Consider the following 24,919-nt stretch of genomic DNA (forward strand, 5'->3'; position numbering starts at 1 on the left):
TGGTCAGCGCATGAATGCTCTCTCTTCCAGTCTAAGCAGATGTTGTGATTCAAGAAGTACGTTTCCGAAGTGACCCTAAGTGTTTGGTTTCCTTGCGCCAAGTGTTAACGTTACCTGCCTTTAAAGATACTTTATAGTTTAAATAAAGAAAATAACAGACGTTTTGGCCGTATTTGGTTTATCATTTATATAAACGGCGATATCACAAGATTTCTAAAATTTATTCCGTGTCATGATACTGTTAACGCGTTTAAAACGAGGTTGGACTTATGTTGGACTTATGTTGGAGTAAGAAGAGATACCACGATCGTCAGGAGGGTGACTACACAGGCGCAGCCTACTTCACCTAGACATCATCAAGGTATCATCAAGGTATGATTGACATCGATGACAATGAACATCACGCAGGTAAACTGAATAATTTCAAACCATTGACCGTGTATGAAAACCCTCCATCTGAAATATTTCGTACAGCGAATGTAGCCCGGTCAGGACCAGAATCTGTCTTAAATTTCCCGGGCAGATCTTTGGCTGACAGTTCCTGACTGAGATCATTAAACTTGAGCAACGCTAGATAAGCTGTTAAACACATTTGATTAAGGGGCCTTCGTATTAGTTTTCAGCATGTCACAATAAAGGACATTTGGTTCGGTGACAGTATTTGATACCCCTCCAATAAGAAGTCGTCTGGGTGCCATCAGTAACTTTCAGAATGTGTTAAATCCCTGAGATTGAGAAATAAACCCCCGGTGATTTTCGATCGTCAAAATCATTATTTTCCTTCCCCTCGTGGCTGCGCGGGGACGACTTTACGGAGGGTCAACCCCAGATGTCGTGCCAAATTCAAAGTCAATGTCAGGTTGCCAGTATAATTATAATTATAATTTTGGATTCAGGATAATATTATTTGTAGAAAAAGAGCACTTTCATCTGGTTGACCCCTCCTTTATTTCTTTATTTCGGATTAGTGATTATGTCATTCAACGGGATAAAAAAACATAGCTTGAAAGTTCATTTGTGTTAGTTTCAATCATTCTGAGGCAGGATTGTAATTTCCGTGTACATACCCACATTTTCGATATCCAAACATAGCCAACTCCAGTCTTAATTATTACTTAACGGAGACAGGGGAGCCACGTTTTTGCAACTTATGATCCAAATAAGTAAGTTCATTTTTTGTGTTAGACATATTGCAGTTAAAATTTGCTTCAGGGTGGGGAAAAGTCCACTGGGGCCAGATGCCCACGGACTTCACTACTGGTTGCCAGTGACAGTCAAATGCACAGTAGCCTGATCCTTTCCCATGAAGTTGGCGGCTAGACAGGTGTAGGTCCCAGACTTTGCTGAAGTCGCCGTCGCTATGACCAACGCCCCGTCATCTGACACGGAGATACCTGGGGCGTCAGAATCTTCGCTGAGCTTCGTGCCGGTAGGGGTGGTCCAGATGATGGCTGCGACAGGGCAACATGTGACCTGTGGGAACAGGTTTCACACATCATAGGTACAATCGGATCGGAGGGAATGGGGTCTATTAGCTATAGCGATTTTAGATCATATTAACTATAGGCTACAGCGTTAGATTTTTTTTATAGATAACTTCAGCGGGCGCTTTGATTTTCGCCTAATTTCGAAAAAAAAATGGTTCCTCTTTTTGTACATAAAAAGAGGAAATATTTCTTGACCTTGATTGTACTTGAAGAAGTGACACTTGTGATGGCCAAGAGTGTAGCTGTAATAGTGAAACCAGTTCTTGGGTTGTAGAAGTGGCATACATTGTAAGTGTGCACGTGGTAGCATTGAGCAAACTTAGTAGGATACTATAGGCTATCACATTCTGAGTGTCACTTTTTTGCACTTCTTGAATACAGGAATAAACTACACCTTTTGAAATTCTTGTTAAAACCTTTATAGTCCCTATATAAAAAATCCCTTTAAACTGATCTTTTTTTCACGCTCTCGCATTTAATGCATTTGGTGTCCGAAGAGGATGTCACCCATTAGGTTTACTTCCAATGGTCTTAAATATAAACAAAATGACGAGTAGGATGACATCTTTTCCCAACATCGTTTACTTCACGGGAAAAAGATCGATGATTGAACAATGCTGTATCCTGGCTTTACGATTTACACAAAACAACGATAATGACAACATCACAAGACTGATACCGAACGTACGGTACATTTCAGCACGGCCCTGTGGCCTACCGTGACCACAGTGGTGCTGCCCGCGGTGCTGATGTTAGGAGAAGAGAGATGGGGACAGTCACATGTCAGCTGGTCCACAGGCACGTCCCTTAGCGCTGTTCCGTGTAGACGTGGTGGCGTGTCGCAAGTAAGAGTCTGTATGTTCTGTAACAAAATGGGTTTACTCACTTAACAGACTACCGACACACGAGAAAATTATATCTGGCAAAATTAATAAGGGTACAAAACATTGTTTTCACTATTACAATTCAGACTATATCCATTCAGACTAAAGTTGTACGCTATCCTGGTTAAAAATAGAATAAGTAAAATGTTTTACCGAAGCGGACTGCAGCCATTTTGAGTAATCACGCATTTGGCAGTCGCACCTCCAGGGGTTGTCATCCAGTAGGAGGATTTCCGAGGGATCGCCATAGAACGTCAGTGGGGCAAAGATGAGCCCAGGGAGGTAGTTCAGACTGTTGTTGTTTAGAGTCAGAGACTTGACGCCCTGGGAGCTGTTGAATGCAGATTCATCTAAATTCACAAATACAAAATTCAGTAATTATCTGGTCTTCACGCTATACGGTATAGCTAAACGGACTTCGAGATTTAAAAAATGGACATATCTGCCTTTTTTGGCTTTTTTTTCTTGTGATGATGAGGCTTATACATTGATAAAACATCTATATCTAATGCTGCTTTTGATGTATACAAAATCAGTGGCAATGATTCATCTTTTCACTGCAAGTGGAAGGTATTTTCTGAATAAACTTACAAAGTTTCAAAACATTGCTGGTCGTAAGGGCCTATGATTAAAGGTAACATCAAGGTGAAAAGAAACAATCATTATCGATGACGTCCTGTGTACGTACGTGTTTTTCACCAATAGCAGGAAATACATGTTTCATTCATCGTGCGAGCAGTGACGGTGACTCAAGTCGAGTTCTATGGTTTATCTGATGCCTATTTATGATCTTATAACCCTGTTGAGTCAATCTTTCAACGTACCTATCAGACGGAGCTTGGTATTTTCCAGACCAACGTGAAAGAGTCCATGCTTGAACGCATCAGGTCCGATGTACACGAGCGGATTTCCGGACAGTTCTAACATGAAGATATCCAGGGCCATCAGAGCCTCCGCTGGTAACCACGTCAGTTTGTTGTCACTGCAGATGGTAGGCATTTATTGATAATCTCCAGTGTACGGATATATGATAGCGTAATGCTTTTGCACCGATTAACTGAAGAAACAAACTCAAATGGAAGCGTGTCCCCGATAGCGTTATTTCCTCATAAGCCGCCTGATAGAGTCCATTCGACACCGTACCGAGCAATTGATGTACTTCAATGTACTCCGATGAAATTCAAGTACAATTAAAATATTTTTTCTAAAAATACTTTCCATTATGTACGAGGGTGAGTCAGAAAGTAATGCAAGTGGTTTCATAACAGAGTGGTTCTTTGATCGAATGAGTTGAAATTTGGCACAAAGGTTAAGACATATCTCCTCTTGAGATTAGAATATCTAAATTTGTTGCTCATTATTTTATGAGGGACTGAGCTGCTTGTAAGGTGACCACACCCTTGGTATCCCGTCAGAAGAAAAGTGAGGTCCAATTAACGTACAATTAAGAATTTCCCTAAACCAATTTTTGCTACTGTAGGAGACTAAGCCTGCACATGTAATAAGCTGTATTTCTCTATAAACTACATGCTTAATTTCAACTCTGAAATCCGAGCAGTTTTTCTTTTTTCGTTGCTGGTGTAGAGTGAGGTATACGCGGTCGCCAGGGTCATGAGATCTGCGGTGTTATTATTAAAACTTTCTGTAGCCTTCTTTTCTATTCACAAAGAGAAATGAAACTTAGCACACATTTTGGCCTTTAAACAGTTAATACTTGTGTAAAGTTTCGTTTCTTTTGGTTAATGGAAAAGTAGTCTTTTAACCAACAATTCAAGAATTCGTGTATAAATCTAACAGCTCTATAACACAACTTACTGCATCCTAGCAGCTGTAAAGAAAGAACCATTACGAGTTTAGAGATGAAAATTAACACGCAACCTATAGAGACATTTGGTATTATACATTTATGATTTCAACCTCCTAGAGTGATTTTCAAGGGGTCAGATTTAGAGGAATTCATAGTCTGACAAGCTACCAAGGGTGTGTTCATCTTGAAATCAACTCAGTTGCTCATAAAATGATAAAGACCAAATTTAAAACATTCAATCTCAAGAGAACATATATGTCTACCTTTATGCCAAGTTTCAACTAAATTGATCAAAAAACGAGACTGTTATGAAACAACTTGCATTACTTTCTGACTCACCCTCGTATGATGTTCCAATCATGAACTCAATGACTAAAGCTTCTTCAGTGCTATGAGCACATGTGCCTTTTTTTCTTTGCACTGAACACACACACACACACACACACACACACACACACACACACACACGCAAACACATATAATACATACCTCAGATCTAGCGTGAATAAGTACGTGTGATGACCAAAGTCCTTGGGCCCAATAGTTGAGATGTTGTTCCCAGAGAGATTGAGGTCGGTAATATTGCCTATGTGATCTATTGCGTCTGTGGGGACCCGTCTTAACCTGTTGTTCGTGAGGCTCAGTGTTCCCAACTTTACACTACCCAGTCCGGCGAACACACCAGGCGTTATGATACCCGCCTCTGAGAAACACTTAATACCCGACAGGGAAAGTTGCTGAATGTTCGTAAGGCTTGAAAACTGACCTTCCTTGAAAGATTCTACCGGGTTGTAGGACATATCAAGGTCAACGATACCCGAAGGAAGAGGCGGTATTTCCGCAAACAAATTTTGCTGAAAGTGTAAAGTTTTCAGACCTGGCGGAAGAAAGACGTCCATTCTTTTGAGGTTATTCTTGTTCAGTATAATTTCCTGCAAGTCTGGAAGGTTTTTAAATGCGTTCTGTGACACTGCACTAATTTGGTTGCTGGAGAGATCTACCATCCGTAATTTAGCACACCCGGCAAAATCGCTGTCTGATACTTGCGTTAGTTTGTTGTTAACTGCGGACAAGACGTCAAGATTCTCCAGATTATGTAGCATACTACCTATCGCTGAAATGTAATTGTTGTCCAGGCTGAGTAGTGTCAAACTTGTGAATGCCCTGAACGCGGTGGGGTCGATGGAGGAGATGTTGTTGTTCCCGAGCATGACGTGTTTGGCACCTTGGGGACCCTGGAAGACGCCGTCTTTGATGACTCCGATGTTATTATTACTGAGATCGAAGACATCAGAATTTGCAAGATTGGTGAAGGCTCCTGATTGGATTGACATGATCTTATTCTTCTGCAGGTCCACAACCTGAAAAAATGTATTTGAGATCTATGAAATGATTTGGCTTGAAGATAAATATCATTTCAACAATGCAATTGCTTGCTCCTTTATCCTGCTTGGCTTCCTACTGTTTGATGCTAGTGCCCTCTGACTTGATTATATGGAAGACATCTGCATGTGCATCAATTTTCGTCCGTTTCCCAACAAAGATGTTTATTTATGTAAAGATCGATAATATTTACCTACTTTGGCCTAGGATGGTATTTGAGTCTACAACCAGTCTGAACTGAGTCAGGAAATAGCGAGAGGGCCGCAGAAATTGTGATTGTCTGTACCTATAGTCTGGTCCAACATCCCACCAAAGCTGAAAAGTGTAAAGGCACGCTGAAGAATCCTTACGTTTTCTCCAGACTGTGATACCCAGAGATTGTTACATGCTGTGCTGTGTAAATAAGGCTTGGGAAAAGGCCTCATACGCTGTGTGTAAGGTGTTTAACGCCAAGAGCAAGCTTGTTCACTTGTGTGTGGATGGTGTTCAGCACCAAGGACAGATATGTTCGCTAGCGCGCTAAGGGATGTTTGGTGTATAACGACAGGAACAAGATTTTTTGACATTGAATGAATGCAAGAATAACTCTATACACCGCGGTGATTGTAAGCAAAAAAAGCATAAATTTTCACTTGACTTACCTGAAGATTTGGCCGAGAGGAGAAGACACCGGCGGTGATGTGAGCGATGCTGTTCAGACTGAGGTGCACCTCCTGCAGTTTGTCGAGCCCACGGAAGACTCCAGCGGATAACTCCGAGATTTTATTGTTTCCTGCCTCCAAGTCCACCAGGGCGGGAGTGTCGTCGAACACCCCGACTTCGATCGTCTGCAGTCGGTTTCCGGACAGGTACAGAGTCCTCAGGAGAGGAAGATCCCTAAGGTCGCCCTTTCTGACAACAGCGAGCTTTGTACCTATGCATATGATTGAAGGAAGAAGGAACTTGATGATAGCGAAATGATAAGAAGATCATCGATTGCTGATGATGTAATCTGCCTCTCTGTTGCATTTTGTCGGTACCTTCTCTCTTCCCTCATGACCTCAATGAAAAGCGGTCGATTTGAGCTTTCATGGATGGATAAATGTTGAAAACATTTTTTTTGCGAATTTCTTGTTTTATTCATTATGATGATGACGTAATCAATCAATCAAACAAGCAAACAAAATGATCATTTCGGTAATTCTCTGTATGCATTTTGCTGCCAGTATTCGGGACCAACTTTGGGCCTGGGCTAACTGCCAAACTTCCCATTATGCCAGTATCCGGTCCGTCTTCCAACTCACATCTTGTCACTCTACATCATTCAAGTACACTACGAACACACATGGTGACACCAAAACAAACAAGCACACACACACCGAATACACGCCTCCGGATCCGTTTTCACGGAGATAACAAGAGACAATCATTTTACTACAGATAGATATCTGTGTGTGGCTAACCTTGCATCTGGAGAAGCGTGGTGTTACCCGGGATACCCTGTGGAATATGGTCTAGGTCAGGTGCATTGCAGTATACGGTGGGAACATCCTTGAAGCACTGACATCCCTCGGGACATGCACGTGTGGACAGCACCACGACAACGACAATGACGGAAATGGCGAGAACCCAACTCTGAGTCATGGCTGAACGTGAACAAGATAAACTGCGTCTGGTTAATTAAGAGTCAATGAGCCCTATATGATGTACATATTGTATGCATCATTTTAGTGGCAGCACTTTTGACTGACATTTAATGGCCAAGGAATTTGTTATTTTAGAATGATAAAGCATAAACACCTTTAAATGTAGTCAGCTCACCTTAAATTTTGTGACTTGCCGTGGTATTTCTATAAAGGCAGGTAAAAACACAGACCGCCGTGCATCTGGTAAACTTTGTACTATCTCATAAACTTTGTACTTACTGGCCCCGAGTTGACCTGTGGCTTATAATGAGGACAGCATTTAAAATTAATGCGCGGCAGGTACAAAATACAATCCAGCAGGTATTCGACCACTGCTGTTTTTAGCTTTTTGTAATCTGGATTCAATTCACTCAAGGAATTTTTTTATCAACTTGCATTTCCCTAGTTTCCCAGCGTTACTTTCCTACTCTCCCGAGCTACTTTCACGATTGATAATGATAGTTTTCCAGGAATACCAATATCTAAATGTAATACCATAGTTTTCCTAATTTCGCTTATTCCCCTACAGCTATTCCCCTAGTTTCCTACGTTTCCCTTAACTCCATAGTTTCCAAAAATGGAAAACTGACAGTGAAACATTTGCTGAGTACTTCCAATTTACAATTTTAGTGCGTCATGACGTGCAGTTATATGGTATGTACTAGATGGCGCTCCCTCGCTGATTACGTCATCAAGTCATATGACCTAAATTCAACCAAAGATGGCGGTCTGTGAATTTTAGGTGAGTCACATTTTCGCAAAATCTGGCTTTTTTCGCCACAATAATATAGATATGTACATCTATCAAGGCGTATAGACCTTAAAAGTATCCTCTGTAAATGACATTGGAAGTTAAATGTAAAGATGTTGAGCAAACCGTGGAATGTTCCTCTATATCGAAAGGCCTTTAGCTTGTCTTGACAAGCCGGTGATCAAAATTTTTGGGGGGAGGGTAACGTTAAAGTAACACTACATCCAACATTTCAATATGATCATAAATAACATCTGAATCATCATGATTACATTAATCTTATAGTCAGCCCGTTTTACAGAAAATATTCTGATAAACCGAAGTCTATGCCTTGCATTTTTGGAGTGGCGGGTGGGCTTACAACAGGAACAGGAAATTTGTGTCTAGCCTAGTAGGTTCATTTCTCCTTTCAAATCGCCCTGACACAGGTAGTTGAAGTGATGATAATTTCTTCCTGGCAAAGCTGTTATTGAGGCTGAAAGATACTCATTGAGACTTAGTTGTTGTCATAATCTTGTGGGTACTGTTTAGATGGCCATAGAACTATTACAGGAAGGTCAAGTCATATCATAAGAAACTGGAACCTCTGCTTGCAGAATACAGTTCCTGGAGACATGACTCTGAATATGTTTGTGTCATGTGTATGGTGGCCAAGACGTAAAAAGCCTGCGTACAGAAGTATTGAAGATGATTTTCATTGTCAAGTTCTCATTATCATATTATCATATGATGATATATTACAATATTTTTGTTATGTTTCCTAATTTTAATTGGGATAAATGTGACACTCTTAATGATATCTACTATGACATGATATCAAATTTCAGGACCAAAGGAAGAACATAACCATAGAGGAGAGACATTTCACAGCAGCTTATTTGGGACAGCGAGATAATACTTGTTGACATTCGGAGACCACTTCCTGTGCAGAAATCAGTTCACCATGTCGTTCAGTCAGTACTCAGATGATCCAGGGCGGGCATCGTACCATGCCGGAGCCTCTGGTAAGTAGTGTGGCAGTTTATTCTGCAAGTTAGCTTGTGAGGCTTATTTAGTTATTACTTACATGTACAGCTAATATATACAATGTAGAATTCATATAATTCCTCCAAAATGGCTGTACATCCCTTTACTTAGTAAGCAATAGATTTGTCTGTTTGTAGTTCCAACAGCACACGTGTAGCATGCTGCATTGTGGGCAGTATATAAAAGTTGTAAGCCCCCGAGACAAAACAAAACACATCTGGATATGTACTACTTAGACTACTAGTATCAAGTTTGTCTGGACAAGAGCTATTAAGGGGACTTCACCTTTGACATATTGCCTACAATACATCTTGCTGTTCATGTGCCATATGTGCTTGCACCATGTATTTGGTATGCACTTTTTACACTCAGAAATATCCTGGTTTTAACTCTTCATAGGGCATTGAGTACTACAAGTTACAACACTACTTGTGTTCAAATACATTTGCAGGATTTCCATTTTGTTGTAGCTAGCAATTTACACCTTGCATCTTCATCTTCCCATCTATTTGTTCTTTCCTATAACCTTGATTTCTAACACAGCACATTCCCTGTGTGTTCAGTAGAAAAGATTTACCCTGGTTTCTTCCTCTCCCTTCTGTAGCTGTCCAGCTGTTAGGAAATGGCATCGGTGGGTAGGAAACTAGTTTCAGCATGTTTAAATTTGTGCAGTTTTTGATGTTCAGTTGTTTTTGGAGTTGCCCTTCTGCATGCATCAGTTATGTGTGTCAGAACTGTTAACACTGTATGTAGTGTTGTGTCACTTCATACTGACAGCATTGCCGATGTGGACTTGTAAAAGTCTGTGCCTTACCTCTGTAACAACCCCTTTTCACTAGAGCTTGCGACCGCTTGTTGTCAAAAGATTTGACAGATCATTCAATGAATTTCATAGATAAAAAACTAATTTTTTAAACGTCTTGTTTGTTTCATTGTCCACTAGATTATACTTTTACATCTTGCATCATATTTCAATGTCAAAGGTCACACAAATTCAATTTTGGTTGCTGTACATTCACCCTGAGATCAATCACTGTTCAGTGAAAAGGGGGCTTCAGCTGTTACATGTGCCTGGTGTATATTCTGTATGCAGGGCGATGCAGATCAAGTTGTGTTCATGTTTTAAACCCGATCCTGCCATTTCCTACCAGCTTGTGATCTTGTGCACAATTGTACCTCTTATGTCACCTGCATATCACCAGTGTTTAGTGTGCAGTTCAGTTTATTTGTTTGTTAATAAGTGCCTAACAAATAATATTACATACGAGGGTGCTTCAAAAAGTAATGTCACTAGTTTTATAACAGGCTCATTTTTTCCTTGAATGAGATGAAATTTGGCACAAAGGTAAAGGCATATATTCTCTTGAGATTAGAATATCTCAATTTGTTGTTAAAATTTTTATGAGCAACTGAGTTGATTTCAAGATAACCATACCCCTGGAAGTTTGTCAGAAGATCAGTTCCTCTAGATCTGACCCTCTTATAACTACTGTAGGAAGCCGAAATTCCACCTGTATAATAACAAATGTCTCTATAAGTTACATGCCAATTTTCATATCTGAACTCCCAATGGTTCATCTTTTACGGCTGCTAGAAAGGAGCGAGTTACTATATTACAGGCAGTTTGATTAATAGCCAAATACGTGGTTTATTTATAAAAGGTTTTGTAGACTAATTTGCCATCAACTAAAAGATACGAAACTTGGCACAGTTATTGGTTGTTTCAAGACCAAGAACTGTGCAAAGTTTGATTTCTTTCTGTTTATTGAAAAGTCCACTACAGAAACTTAAATCAGCCCACCCCTGATTAACGGCACTGATGACCGGGGTCATACCTTATTTCTCCTAAGGAACGAAAAAAGAAAACATGATTGGATTTAAAAGGCAAAAATTGACATGTGTCTTACGGATAAATGGAACTTGATACATGTGCAGTTTTAGTTTCATACAATTGCTGCAAGTGAGTCAGGGACATTATCAATTGCACCTTAATTAAACCTCTAATTTCTTTCGACGGGAAAACAAGGGTGTGGTCATCTTGAACTCAACTCAGTCACTCATAAAAACATGAACAACAAAGTGGGATATCTCACTTTCAAGAGGATATATGCCTTTACCACTGTACCAAATTTCAACTCACTCGGTGTAAAAATGAGCCTGTTATGAAACTAGTGACATTACTTTTTGAAACCCCCTCGTACCTGTGTTTTTCAGATCTTTTGTGTTGTTGTCAAAATTGATATGTTCTCAAAACTGTGCACAGTGTTGTTATTGCAAAATACCTTGTATAAACATCCGATAGCATCACTTCAGTTCACTGACAATGGACACAAGTTCAACTTGATTTGTTCCTGTGTCATCATTGTCATATTGTCATGTGGAGTCCGAGACCCTTTTGGACATTGAAGTTGAAGCATTTTCCTTTAAATGATCATGTTTTTACAACTGATTATTTGCAAGTGGTCAACAAAGTTCTCTTCTGTTGTGAAATTTGGTTCTCACCAGAAAATACTGTTTTTATCCCACAGGACGAGACAGTTCCAGCGAGTTCACCAGACTGACACAATGTGTCAGTTCCAATGTGCAGAAGATAACCAGCAATGGTAGGTTCTCAAGTTCTGTAGTTCTAGTACTTCTACTTTAGATGATCCAGTAGATACTGCACCATTGAGTATAGTTACACTAACCACAGAGCCAGTAGTGTCATACTAGGAATGACATCTTTCCAAGTTTCATGATTTTACTTAAGTAAACCTCAGCATTAATATTTCGGTCGTAAGGGCTAAAATTTGTAATGCATTTGCTACCAGTGGTGGTATGTGATTGTACGACATACACTTTTGGGTCTTTTGCTATTGAAGACTTTTTGCATTACAGTAATTCATAACTGATAGGGAAATTCATTTACACTGTATTTCCAAGATACAGAAGTTCATCAATGGCCTGTGAATTTTATGCAATTTTTGAATTGTAATAGATCCTTATGTAAACCCAGGAAAGGCAAGTTCTTCTAAAGTAATAATGGGTAATTGTTATTTGCAGTGTCCCAGGTCCAACGCATGGTCAACCAGCTTGGCACGGCACAGGATACACATGAGCTACGGGACAAACTGTGAGTGGAGGATTACATACTGCTACTTTACAGAATTAATGTATCATATATGTATATACATGTGGAAATTACATGTACTTTTAAGTGTCTGACATTCCATTTTATATAGAAAAAAACAGGTGTAGGGATCAAGCTGATATAGCATGTTTCAGAAAAACACCATCAAAAGAGCAGATTGTTTGGAATATTTAGCAAATTAATCTTGAATGTAAGACAGAAATTTAACTGTAACCATATAACTATACTACTAGGTTTATACACCAGGTTCCAACTTGCACCTAGTTTGCATAGAAATGTTGTGACATGACAAGGATGCACAGGTCTTCAGCAGACTAGACTGTGTTATAGTAACTTATATTTATATCAGCTGTCCCTACTTATCAAGCCACCTTTCCTGTTGTCTTCAGCCATCAGATGCAGCACTATACTAACCAACTTGCCAAGGATACAAACAAGTACCTGAAGGACCTGAGCAACTTGCCAAGCCCTTCATCACAATCAGAACAGGTAGCACCATCTTTAGCTTCTCTTTGACTCTTTCTGTGGAGTCTGTGTTTGTAGTATGCCTGTTTTTTAATGTCTGTGTGCCCGTACTTATTTTGATACACTCAGTAGAGTGGCAGGAAGGTAGGAAGGTGGCTGGAAAGGTCAGACTTGCCTGCATGGCAGGAAGTACAGTTCAGAGGTGGTAGAACTAGAAGTTATTCAGACATGACTTTGCAGTCTGTGTGTTTGTAGTTATACATTTCCATCTGCAAGTCACCTTCACTGTGGAGTCGGAAGCGATCAATGGACACTTGTGTAATGTCAATCAAAACCAAAAAGACTAAAGTTATTGCACTACAAGATTCTAAGTATTGCATGGTTTAGTTAGGTCTTTGAAGTTTGTTTCCACTGGACTTTCCTCTTGCTTCCTAAGAACTTTTAAACCTTTTGAATAACCAGGTGAAATTGACATGTATATTCGTTTGTTCAACCCACAGAAGCAGAGAAAAATGCAGCGGGAGCGCCTGACCAATGACTTTTCCACAGCGCTGAACAACTTCCAGACTGTCCAACGACGCGCTGCGGAGAAGGAGAGAGAAAGTGTGTCACGAGCTCGCGCTAATTCTGGGTTACCCCCAGTAAGTAATGCATCCCCTGTAAGTTCTGTTTTTATTTTTCATTTTGTTTTTAATTTGTTTTAAGTTTCTACACTTTTAGGACTTCTTTGGTTTTCTTTAACTCACAAATTAATTTTATTTGGACTGAAACATTATATTAGTTCTATGAAAGGAGCCAAAACATTGCTCAGTGAAAATGGGCTGTAGTCACCACTTGCAAAAGTAACTATCACAGTAGACAGGTGGTCACTATAGACTGGACTTTCTGGCTTGTGTCAGACTCAGAGTGGAAAAATAATCTAAGGAGAGGTGGTCAGTGGCACAGGTTTGACTGTAATTATGAATAACATAAAGTACATTAAGTGTAATAGTGATGTAAATAACTTTAAGTACTAGCAAATGTGGTTGTTGAATTCCTTTTGATATGTAATACTTGTTGCAGAATCCCTTTGATGATGATGTGAGGACAGGTGATGGACAACTTATTGCATTTGATGGGTAAGTTGAGTTTTGGAATAGTCATTTTGTTGCTATCTATAAAATTTTGAACAGTAAAAAGGTAAAAACACTAGAAAGGCAACATTTTTGAAAAAAATGCAGGATATTTGCGAAGGGAAAAGAAAGGAAAAATCGCAAGAAAAGAAACAACTAGTAGAAAGGCAACGAGGCGTTGGCAAGCCCCCCTCCCCACACGGACCGTCCGACCGACCGTAACGCCCCGCACGTCTTTTGAGTGCAAGAAAAAAAATTTAAAAAAGCGTGTAAAACGAACGATGCCCTGTTCGCAAGATGAAAACGTTGTAAATACAAGATACATATCTAAAATGGGGAATAAAAAAAAGTGACCCTGTGGGACTCGATCCTGCGCCCTTCAGCGTGTGAGGCCGTATCACTCCCCACTATGCTACGTGGTTTGACATGATTCTGCACCGATTTATTTTACCTTATAACGTTATGTTGCTCAAGGTGGCCCGGCCGGTTTCAATCCTGTGCGTTCATTGGTTTATTCGATGACAAGCATAGAGTTTCGGCCAATCGAAAAGCTGTATTTCACAGCCAAAGGCTTTGTCATCTGTGTTTTCATTGGATCCCGGTTTGAGCAAGCGTTTTGCTGATAGGTTCACATGTGATGTATCCCCGAGAAAAGCCCTTATGTGGCCAATCAAAAAGCTGGAAACGTAGAGAGCTTGGTACAGCCCAGCTTTTCCTGCGTTTTGGTAGAATATCTGCAGGAAAACTATATGTTTGCTGCTTCCGCAAACATAAAAAAGGTTTTTCTTATACTTAAAGGTTCCCAGTAATGTACTGAATGATAGTACCTCTCCACAAATGACCAAGTGCACTGATGGTAAAAATTACATGATGCACAGCTTCAACTTTGGCGAGCCCTGACTAAGACTTAAGAGTTTCTGAATGTTGACTTTTGTTTTTGCCTGTATAGGAACCAGGGTGGCTCCAGCATGACAGCACAGATGATGGAGGAAGAGAGTAACCTGGAGATGATCCGGGAAAGAGAGACTAACATCAGGCAGTTGGAGGTAAGACCAGACTGTAGTCAGCTGCATGATGGTGTGTCCATGATTTCATCTCTTGACATATGCATATAAGTAACATTGGACTTTCCATATGATGAATAATGTTTAAAAAATGGATGCCTTTTGTAAAAAAATGTGTTCTATTGTTTGCCAGGCTGACATCATGGATGTGAACAGTATCTTCAAGGACTTGGCCACAATGGTGCATGAACAGGGAGAGATGATAGGTGAGAACATCTGAACTCCAACTTGGTCCAAGTTTGAGTTTTTTAGCAGCATAGCAGTGCACAAAGAGACACTTCACACAGTTTTCAACCTTTTCTCTGCCCAGGGCCCACATATATATTAGAGTAGAGCTGTCATACCTGGGACGTGAATAAGTTTGATAAGAATGTTCCAGACTGGTCTGTTTTTTATAGTATAAGTATTGTAGCTTGTCCTACAGGCATCCATGTAAATACCAAATTTGGACATTTCAAATGATATTGTTACAGTTTTCCGTTTGAGGACACCATCTTGTCTAAATTGACAGCACTTTTGGCATTGAAATGTTTGTTTTCTTTGATGGGATCAACACACTCTGTCACAGCCTCCCACGAGTGGGATCTGGTACCTTGGGTGATATGGAACACACTATGTTGTACAAAATGTATATTCTCTATACAAAATGTATCTATTGTACAGCTTTTGCAAAAATAGAACCATTTATTTGCAGTTTCAATCAGTCTAATCAAATTTATTTTGCTTGAGCTGCAACACTATTTGATTTGACCATTCTTCAAATGAGGATAGCATATATTTTGCTTAATTCAGTATCTCTAGAAGGAGAGTGTTCATGTCTAAGAACCTTTTATCTCCACTTGACAGACTCCATAGAGGCAAATGTGGAAAGTGCTGCCATTCATGTGGAGTCAGGAAATCAGCAGCTGCGACAAGCTTCGGACTACCAGGTATGATTCTTCTGTCATGTCTAACTGTCTTTCTTCTTACTCCTGGCTGCATGGAAGAGTCTTTCCTTCACTGACAATACAATACAACACCAAGTAAAACTTCTAAAGTGTTTAAAATAAAGATCTCAGAAAAAGTAATGATATACTTGTTTTATGAAATGTATTTCTTCTATGTCTTCTGAACTACGAGTATCTTTTTCTATCCCAGATCAAGTGTAAGATCTGCCTTCAATCAATTAAGAAATCATTGAATTGTCTTTGAGATTTGCTTGCTCTGATTAGAAGGCTCTACCAGTACCAGTAAAGAGCTAATAAACTGTCATCTCCAAACAGTCACAATGGAAATCACATTGACAATCAATATCTGTAACTACTGATTTCCAGAAAAAGAACACCTGTATAGTCTCCTGAACAAGACTCCTCCTTCCTCCTGGAGTCCGAATCTGAACCTACAAAAAAACTTTGTCTTCCCAGAAAAAGTCACGCCGCAAGATGTGCATCCTACTAATTGTGCTGTTGATAGTGGGGGCCGTTGTAGCCCTAATTCTTTACTTCACACTGAAGAAGTAAAACAACAACTCAAAGGTGCTGTTCCTAAAAAGAGTGCAATGGAATTTTAGATACATAGAAATCTGAAGCTTGCAAAAGTGAATTATGCAGACAAAGGCTGTCATTATTTTTTGTATGTTTGCTGATTGTGTAACCAACATTGCTATAATTATGGAAAGGCAGCTGTAATCTTACAGAGAAAGTCACAGATGAAATCGATAAATGTATTTGTCCTTCGCTTTGGGCTTTTGCTGGAATTTTGCAAAGGTGATTTTGTAAATCGTGTGCATTTTAGTAATTTTTACATAGTGGTCCAGGTATGATATGAATACTCACAGTGATGAGGTGTATCCTGACAGTTTATTTTGTCATTACAGAAAAAATCCCGACGGAAGCTGTGTATCATACTGATTGTGGGCCTGATAGCGTTGGGGATCATTGGCCTTATTATCTATCTGTCTGTACGTTAATGTCGGAATGTATGTGTACCAAGACCCACATCCCTGGCCACTTAATGCAGCATACCAGTAACTGTTCTTTGAAAAAGAAGAAAAGTAGGAAAAGACCAACAATGTTCAAGTGGAGTGAAAAGTGTCTATGGCATTTTTCTGTTCTTGTTTTATGTTGATGTTTTCCAGATATGACAATGTTCTTCAATCTCTTTGAAATATACTTTGCAGAAATACATTCTTGTACTATAGGGTAGTACCAGCTGAGGTCTTTTTGAATTTTTTTCTAGGACATTCCTTACAAGATTTTACCAATGATGTTTATACTTAAAGCCATCTCCTTGAATGTAACTTGTCTTCAATTTCAATATCTCTATATAATGGTGTCATTAGCCATCATTCATGTCGTGGAGCTTGAAAAAAAAACTTAAAAATAGGAAAGGGCTTTTTATTAGATGAAGGTCAATGTACATCCTGGTAACTATTGGTAAAATGTGTCAAAAAGTGCTGAAAATGAGAAACTTGCTGACAAGTGAGCAAAATAAGATTGAAGCTGTGTAGTCTTGTACAGAATTCTATATTTCACATTTTTCAAATGGACAAATTTATATACTAGTAGCTGTATAATGGAGACCACATAGTTATATAATGTGCATTATCTCAAAAATAATCAGAACCAGGGAAAAAATAAACATATTCAAAGTGTCTTTACAAAGTTGTTTTTTTATCTCTTTATTTTGTGTTTATGTCAGTTAATCAAATGTTGGTCAAATTGAAAGAAAAAATATCAAAAAGAAATATATAGAAAGATCTGTTGTCATTAAAGATGGCCAGGAATGTGGGTCTTGTCATGGTCATGGAAGAACGTAGGAATTTCCACTGATACCCTGTAAATAATAGCTCCAGTGGTGAGTTAATTTATGCACCGTCAAATTGTCAATTAAAGCATTTTGCATTTCAAAATGCGCTTTTCTGATATATATAACCACCTTGCAGAGAAGGAATACAAAACAGTCCATAGAAAAAAGATGTATTGGAAGACATTTACTACTGTATATCAAAATCAGTAATAGAACAAATATTAGCACTTCATTCATGTTTGCAAAGTCTTCTTATGATTCTATATTGATGCTATTGTAATGTACTTCTTAGACTGCAAAAATGAAATGTACACTTGGTTGCCTGCTTTGCAGACTTCAAGCAACATTGGCTTTTATTCTATAGTGAAGTGTTGGTTTGTGATCTACAACATCGGCGAAAATTTTCTCACAGGCCTCCCTTGGCATTAAAGAACATTAGCCATTGCTGAGAATCGCAAACCAGCGCTATCCCAAAAAATAAAACAAGTGCTAGAAGTCTTGAAAGGAGGATACAAACTTGATACCTTTAGAGTTTCTGTGCAAATAGGCAAGATTCACAACTATTAGCAAGCTGTATTATCATTTATGTGCTTAAGACCATCAATATCACATCAAGAGGAATTTTCCATGTTGGTGTATCATACTATGTATCTGGACAAAAATGATGTTAGAAGTCACATACATTGAAATAATTGTTACACTCACTTGCATTTTTGCCCAACTTTATGATTTTTTTTTTTTTCATTGAAAAAGTTGTTGAAAAAAATGCTAGAACAGTTGTATGTGTAAGATATAGTGCAACTTCATATGTGCTGTAAAGCAGCAGTGTCACATTGTCTTGGGTGACCTTTGCACAATTCAAGATTTCCAAGGAAGAAGTTCTAATCCTTGTACCTGGTGATAGTATATTAATATGTTGGAAACAAACTTGACTGTACTTTCCATGAATAAATTCATCGGGTTGGTAAATGACTGTATAACATAGTTCTGTTAATTTTGTAAGTTAGTGTTGCTACATTGGGGAAATATTTTACTCTCATCACGACATCAGAAAAAGGAATACATACAATAATTTTTCAGCCGTTGTATTCTACTGGTATATCAGACTGAAGCAGTAATGAGCAGCCTCCACTTTTCCCTAAATATTACAATGCATTGCTCCTGTAGGTTTGTATAGATCTGCTCTATGTTTATTGGAACTAAATTCAAAGGATTTTAGTTTGGGCGTCTATTTATAAATCTTTCTGTTTTGGTTGAACAGAGATTTAGTCTTTGATTAAATGAATATCTGTTGAGTCAGAGTTAGACATGTATTATACCATGTTACTGCCACATGATACTATGCTGGAAGTAAAACATCAGCTCGAATATGGCATCAAGGTTACACTTGTGTAGCATTAAAATGAATTCCAGAAAGTTATTATATGGTGGTGTTTTTAAATGGATGATATGATCACGTTTTGAACGTACAAAACTATTGTCTGCCTCCTTGAAACCCACATGTATATGTTGTAAAATAGAACCTAGAACCCCCAACACAAAAGAAGACCTTGTCCTGAGAGTCCAAACACTACTGGCAACCTGACATCACCCTTGGTAACGTTAGACTCCCTCTTATTATACTGAGTGCAGATATGATCTAGATCCATGTGTGAAAATACTGGGTTCATACGCATTTTTGTGCACCAAGAAGGAAGTTGTGCACCCAATTTTGGACTGGATGTACTAATGAGCCTATGTATTTGTGTAGAGTTTATTGACAAAAAGAATGTGTACATTAGTACATTCTTGACATCTGTTTGGGTTCCTCGCAATTCTTTAAAACTTGAAACTGTGTTTTCAGGTTTTGTTGAGTCAGACATTCTACTTTATTCTACGTCTGTGGATGTACATATTTTTTTTCTGTGCATGTACATGTAAACTTTGATGTTAGGTGTACCAGGTTACCTATTCCTCGAAACACTGACCTGACATGGATTTGATTCCCATTCTCAGTGATGTTATCCTCTTTAGGAGGAATGAAAGGAATGAATTTCCTTCCACAACGAAGGTATAATAATGTTTCTATAAAAAATTTTCATGAACACAAAATTGTGTTTTGCATAATTCTCATTGCCTCTGATACTGTCACCAGACACAACAGATACAGCCCCTGCTTATCCTGGGTTATTACTATGATTTAACAACATGTACCTTGGAGACATCTATAACGTATTCATGGCTGCTCATAAAATATTGATGTAAGGGGACTCCCTGTCTCCAGGTTACACTGCACATGGGAGGATTCTGGGTATGGCATGTGTCAAAGGCAATTAAAAGTAATTCTCTTTGTATTGTTGCAGGGTTGTTGAACCCACCCACCATCATTCTAATTGGTAGTGCTTAGCAGCTGCTGTATTTTGGAAAAGACTGTTTGAAAATTCAAAATCTTAGCCTTGGAAACAGAACATGTTGTGTGGCATGTCTGTATTCTGTACCCAGGAAGTTATCAGGTTTGATTGTCTCCATATCCACCTGTGTTGTTGTGAATCTATAATGAGCCACATTCCTGTGACCCTGGGCTGGGAGGCTTGTGTTGGCCTTAATTGGATCACCATGGTAACAGAAGGGTAGTGGTGTAAACAAGTCATGCACCCTGAATGCCTGATATTAGCTGCTTTGTGAACAGACAAATGTAATTTTTGCCACCATTGAAGTAAGCAAGCAAAGATATTTTACCTGGACACAAACTTTCTTTCTTATAGTTATATGGAGCAATCTGTTGGTTTTATCCATCCATGTAGGACAGTTGATACAAAAATGTATGTCCACTGATAGCATATATATTAGTCTTATAAAATGTCACTGTGGTCTAAGAACCTGTGGACATCTTTTGCCTGCCCATATTGATAGATCTGCAGCCTGCAAACATCTTTGTTTTATCTAAATGATTGTCCACAGTAACTACATTGAAGAACCCATTCACTGGGCTGTCTGTACCGTTTTAAGCATATTTTTTTGCATCACAAATGTAAGGAAGCAGAGGCAACTAGTCATTGTATCAGCATTTTTTATTGTGTAGTGAATCTCAAACATTGAAGTGCTGAATAATGGACGGTGTCCAGATTTTCATCTTTCACTGGTGTCAGTATATAACTAATACAAAATATGCTCCTTGAAAATATACAAATCTATCTACATGGCACTGTTTGCAACACACAAGTCCTTAATGCAGCAATCGTGGCCAATAGTATCTTATATACATCACGTTACCAGCACACGCACACACATTTCACCGTCAAAAGTTTTATGATGTGAGACTTCTGTATGATACTCACTTCTGCTTTCACTTCATTTTAATCGTCCTACATCCAAGTACGATTAAAGGTATATATTTGCTGATTAGAATAACCCTTTGTATTTTGTGGCAGTCAAAACAATTTGTCACTGCAGACACTGTTAAGTGGCTTACATGAAAGTGGCTTTAGTGTACTTGCCACTGGGCAAATATACACGTACATATGAATGTAGATGAAGCACTGCAACCAGACATTCGCACCCCTGAGGCAACTTGCACAGATCTTGAGGTAGGTGTGTCTTGTACAGAGTGTAATGTGTGCTGAGCAGGTTTTTTGCACATGGCACATAGTCTCTTAGCTAGTCGCAGCAATATCCTCTTTAATTTCCATATCCTGCGGAGGGTTCTCCAGTGCCTTCAGCTTGGCCTCCCGCACTTTTTTGGCATGCTCTTCCTTTTGTCGTAGCCTGTCGCGCAGGGCCTTGAGATGAGCTTCTCGTTTCTTTTCGGCTTCGTTTACTTTTTCTTCCACCTTCTCGGCAAGTTCTTTCTGTTGTTCAGCAAAGACAGCCATGGGATCCTGTGTGGGCTCCTTTATTCTGGTCTGGATGGCCTTCTCTCTGACTTCCTGCTCTTTTTTCTATGAAGATAAAGAGAAGAACAATTTAGGCCTGTGTGCAGATATAAAACTTAAACATCAAATATATCTGAATTAGACTAAAACATTTTTGCTTGTTTTGATCTGGTGCCGCCCTTTTAAGAGTAACAGACAAAGAACACCATTTATGTTCAAGCAGATAATTGCCATGTCTTTGTCTTGTTAATCAGCATTAAGAAATTGTCTAAAGTCTTCTATTGACACACAGTCTTCAGTAGGTGCTAGTTGACTGGCAAGGTTTCCTGTGTTAATGTTATTAATGACTTGCTTTATTCCTATTGGCAGAAAGTGTACTCAGTGTAAAGACCATGATGCCAATGAATACACACCACAATCATTGAAAAGGTACAAATGTTTGGTTATGGTAACCAAGTCTTTCATAGCGGTTTGTTATGTCTGCGGGGGAATTTACCAGTCAACCTACTCCCTAAAAGCACTGTTTGCCTCAAGCAACTCCTGACGTCAGACCTTCTTTGTTCACAAAGTTTGTCCCTTGCAAACTTCTCAAAGACCTTTCTGATTGAGCTATTTTTGTATGATGTGTTCATGATCTGAGGTATTGTATTCCAATCTCTCTGTGCAAATTGTTCTACCTAGATGAATCAACAAAGTAATGGTCTATTTCCAGCCATTCTATTCATTAAAAGCTGATTTTCAAAATATTCTGGTATGTGTCTTACCTGTCTTCTCTCCTCTGCTTTTCTCATCTTTTCTTCCAGCTCTTCCTTTGTGAGCTTCTTCTTCTTCCTTCTTCTCTCCAGTTTAGCCAGGCGAGGTGGTGGTAGCTGGTTAACTGGTGGTAACTTGTTCCCCGGCCCCAGTTGGACTTCGAAGGCCAGCGACCTGCCACCGCCGCTGGTTTTAGGTCGTACCAGACCTTCCTGCTGTAGCTGCCGCAGGATGTCCTCGGACCTCTGCTTTCCGCTGCGGGTTCTGGAAATGGCTTGTCCTGTCAGCTCAAAATCTGCAGAAAACAAGAAGCAGAAATGAGAGGTTAATTATGTGAGAAATGTATCTTCATTATACTAATAATGTCTGTATGGTAGCACTCTTTAGAGAGCCCCCTACAGCCCTACTTAATTTTTTGTTGACATAACAGTCACCTTGCACTTTGCATAGTGCCCGTTGTATGTCTTACTAACAATGTTTAATTGAGCTGTGTGATTTTAGGCAAACAGGATGTATGGTGGGGATTTGACGTACATGGAAGCCAGCTAACACACTCTTGACATATAGTTACAAAGGTCACATGTTGCTATGACACTGCTACAAAAACAAGTCTTAACTGTTGAGATGATGTTTTATGACTGATATTTCTTTCAGATGTTCATTTTTCAATTACATTTTTTTCCTCCTTGACCTTTGGTAGACATTTTCACAATGTTTGATTGGATTTCAGTAGTGAGCCCGGATGTGTTTACTTTTGTCTCTATTAGAAACCGCAAACTACCACGAACAATGGGAATGTGGTAGGATAAAAGTAATTTCCCAATCCCTGAGCCAAAAAATTATAAATCAGAACCATAATCCCATGTCCCAGGCACTGTTGTGATAAAGCAACCCCCGCGTAGCAACGTGTAAAGCTTTGGGCGACAACCAGCTAAACACTAAACAATCAGGGACAATGGGCCACTCCCCCACACAGCGGGGGTGGGAAGTACTCAGGTAAGAAAAACCTAAGCAAAAGTACACTCAACTCCTCAAAGGTGTAAGGAATTGCTGGGAAACTAGGTAAGAGGTGTGAAAATCTAATCAAGGTTGAGGTCTGATTAGATTTTAGGTCATCGGTGCCATTGTAAAGAACATAATTGGTAACGAAATACGACTTGTGTAAAGTAACCGAACCGGTGTTCTTTTCAGCAAAGTCACTTGAGAAGGGGCGTCTTTTCGAGCAGGTCTTTTGGGTTCGCTTGGCTTGGCTTGACAAAACCTTTCAAACACTTAGTATGAGGGCAAGGAAGCCGTATAGGGCTTTTTATCGAAAAAAAAAATACATGGGCAGGCCAGGAAACTATTAAACATCCGTAGCTTGCGTGCCATTTCCTGGTCTGACAAGTCTTTGACGTCATCGGGAAATATACAGTATGCAGGTGTGATAAACTTTTAGTGAGCATAACTTTGGAGAAAATACAAGGATTTGGCAAAATGAGATGGTTTGCATAATTTTTAACCAGCTTTGATGCTGTTTCACTCGTAGTTAGCACTTGTTCACACATTTATGTCAAGACCGAGAGATGTGCATAGCATACACACAACTTACCTGGAGTTTTTGGTCGTCTGTCTGTCTCTACTTGTGCCACAGCACTTGGGTTGGAATTTTCGGTGATGACATTGGCATAGTCTTCTCCAAGCCCGCTGTCACCAGATTTGCTGGACGATTTAGAAGTTGCAGACGACACCAATCTATTTTCTCTGTCAGAGCTACTAGAGTCTAGGCTGCCGATGGACGATGTCGATCCTGATAGACTTTTCACCCTCGACTTTCCACCGGAACCTTTCCTGCTCTTCCGACTCTTGGATGATCCTTCTCTGACGTCTTTGGCGGTCGTCATCTTTCCTGTCGAGTCCCAGGCTTGACTTGCCGGTACGACTTGGGTAGCTTTGGAGCTTCCACAACCCATGCTTTGTGAGCTCTGTGATCGAGTTGTGTAGTCAGGAAATGTGGGGTTTGGCTGAAGGTTGGCTGCCTATATTGCCAAGCTGTCACCTCAGGTCCGTTACTATGTGACAGACTTTCCTCGGCAAAATGACCGGGTGGTCGTAAGTATAGCAGCACGCTTCCAGATCCAAGCTAGCGTCTACTCCCAGCCTTTTCTCTTCTCACCAGTCCTTACTCAGCACGTACGAGCTTCGCTGACTGTCCACTTGAAACAGGAGCCCAGGTTTTGTTCCGGCGGCATTGCTTACCATAGCAACCGGCCTCGACCAATCAGAGGCACACCACCTGTTGATACGTCGCCATGGCAGAATGCCAGATTGAGCGCATCAAAATGCTTATAAATTATTGGAGCTTGTTGGAAGCCCCATAACATCACGTATACTATTCGTACGGGAACGAAACGTATGTTAAAATATTGATTTGATGGTCCTACGGTGCATTTACTTTGGGATTGAAACGTGAACAGAAATAAATCGCCATTTTGCTAGTGTGCTCATTGTTGTGCGGTCAAATATAAACAAAGCGTTCGGCAGGCTACGACGGATTACGAACGCACCCGAAGATTGACGTCAGAAGCCGGTGTTTTGTCAACGCTGTCTTGGTCTCCCCGAGCGCCTCCGATGTTTCCCGACTGTGTTTGCTTATTTTGGTTACCTGTTACTAAGTACACCAGTAGGTCAGGGCCGGTGGGAATTCAACACGCGCGCTTACGATTGGGAAATAAGATGGATGCGACATGTTCTAAGTTACAGCTTGCTCGTTCTC

The 24,919-nt window shown here is 39.7% G+C and overlaps 3 protein-coding genes across 8 annotated transcripts; 1 reads left to right on the forward strand and 2 right to left on the reverse strand.

Moving 5' to 3' along the window:
* Window positions 1–277: 277 nt before the first annotated feature.
* On the reverse strand, window positions 278–7,692 carry LOC118431624 (leucine-rich repeat-containing protein 4C-like). 2 transcript variants are annotated; one of them, XM_035842876.1, is made up of 8 exons: window positions 7,362–7,692; window positions 7,004–7,186; window positions 6,203–6,474; window positions 4,668–5,539; window positions 3,196–3,353; window positions 2,525–2,721; window positions 2,176–2,349; window positions 278–1,473 (listed from the first exon to the last, which is right to left on the reverse strand). In XM_035842876.1, the coding sequence occupies exons 2-8, from the start codon at window positions 7,182–7,184 to the stop codon at window positions 1,255–1,257; spliced, it is 2,073 nt and encodes a 690-aa protein (XP_035698769.1). In that variant the 5' UTR covers window positions 7,185–7,186; window positions 7,362–7,692; the 3' UTR covers window positions 278–1,254. The 2 variants fall into 2 exon arrangements, with proteins under 2 accessions (XP_035698769.1, XP_035698762.1); XM_035842869.1 differs by having other exon boundaries at window positions 7,004–7,692.
* A 157-nt stretch (window positions 7,693–7,849) lies between these two features.
* LOC118431653 (syntaxin-12-like) lies at window positions 7,850–18,602 on the forward strand. 5 transcript variants are annotated; one of them, XM_035842906.1, is made up of 12 exons: window positions 7,850–7,967; window positions 8,804–8,980; window positions 9,607–9,633; window positions 11,531–11,605; window positions 12,045–12,114; window positions 12,522–12,621; window positions 13,098–13,256; window positions 13,660–13,715; window positions 14,659–14,755; window positions 14,907–14,979; window positions 15,620–15,702; window positions 16,629–18,602. In XM_035842906.1, exons 2-12 carry the CDS (start codon window positions 8,920–8,922, stop codon window positions 16,719–16,721), a joined length of 894 nt encoding a protein of 297 aa, XP_035698799.1. In that variant the 5' UTR covers window positions 7,850–7,967; window positions 8,804–8,919; the 3' UTR covers window positions 16,722–18,602. The 5 variants fall into 5 exon arrangements, with proteins under 5 accessions (XP_035698799.1, XP_035698791.1, XP_035698807.1 ...); XM_035842898.1 differs by lacking the exon at window positions 16,629–18,602 and adding an exon at window positions 16,177–16,287; XM_035842914.1 differs by lacking the exon at window positions 16,629–18,602 and adding an exon at window positions 16,177–16,287 and having other exon boundaries at window positions 13,098–13,238.
* A 1,990-nt stretch (window positions 18,603–20,592) lies between these two features.
* On the reverse strand, window positions 20,593–24,446 carry LOC118431642 (stathmin domain-containing protein 1-like). The gene is made up of 3 exons (XM_035842887.1): window positions 23,756–24,446; window positions 22,176–22,459; window positions 20,593–21,477 (listed from the first exon to the last, which is right to left on the reverse strand). Exons 1-3 carry the CDS (start codon window positions 24,114–24,116, stop codon window positions 21,193–21,195), a joined length of 930 nt encoding a protein of 309 aa, XP_035698780.1. The 5' UTR covers window positions 24,117–24,446; the 3' UTR covers window positions 20,593–21,192.
* Between the last annotated feature and the right edge of the window lie 473 nt (window positions 24,447–24,919).

The sequence above is a fragment of the Branchiostoma floridae genome, chromosome 2 (assembly GCF_000003815.2).
Source record: "Branchiostoma floridae strain S238N-H82 chromosome 2, Bfl_VNyyK, whole genome shotgun sequence".
Taxonomy (NCBI): Eukaryota; Metazoa; Chordata; class Leptocardii; order Amphioxiformes; family Branchiostomatidae; genus Branchiostoma; species Branchiostoma floridae.

Coding starts and splice junctions, on each gene's coding strand:
- LOC118431624 (XM_035842876.1), bottom strand. CDS start 7,184: ATGACTCAGAGTTGGGTTCTCGCCATTTCCGTCATTGTCGTTGTCGTG. Junction 5,540..6,202: donor CCTCTCGGCCAAATCTTCAG/GTAAGTCAAGTG, acceptor ACATTTTTTCAG/GTTGTGGACCTGCAGAAGAA. Junction 1,474..2,175: donor GGGCCGTGCTGAAATGTACC/GTACGTTCGGTA, acceptor CTGTTCCCACAG/GTCACATGTTGCCCTGTCGC.
- LOC118431642 (XM_035842887.1), bottom strand. CDS start 24,116: ATGGGTTGTGGAAGCTCCAAAGCTACCCAAGTCGTACCGGCAAGTCAA. Junction 22,460..23,755: donor CAGACGACCAAAAACTCCAG/GTAAGTTGTGTG, acceptor TGTTTTCTGCAG/ATTTTGAGCTGACAGGACAA. Junction 21,478..22,175: donor AAGCAGAGGAGAGAAGACAG/GTAAGACACATA, acceptor TTATCTTCATAG/AAAAAAGAGCAGGAAGTCAG.
- LOC118431653 (XM_035842898.1), top strand. CDS start 8,920: ATGTCGTTCAGTCAGTACTCAGATGATCCAGGGCGGGCATCGTACCAT. Junction 12,115..12,521: donor CATGAGCTACGGGACAAACT/GTGAGTGGAGGA, acceptor TGTTGTCTTCAG/CCATCAGATGCAGCACTATA. Junction 14,756..14,906: donor CTAACATCAGGCAGTTGGAG/GTAAGACCAGAC, acceptor ATTGTTTGCCAG/GCTGACATCATGGATGTGAA.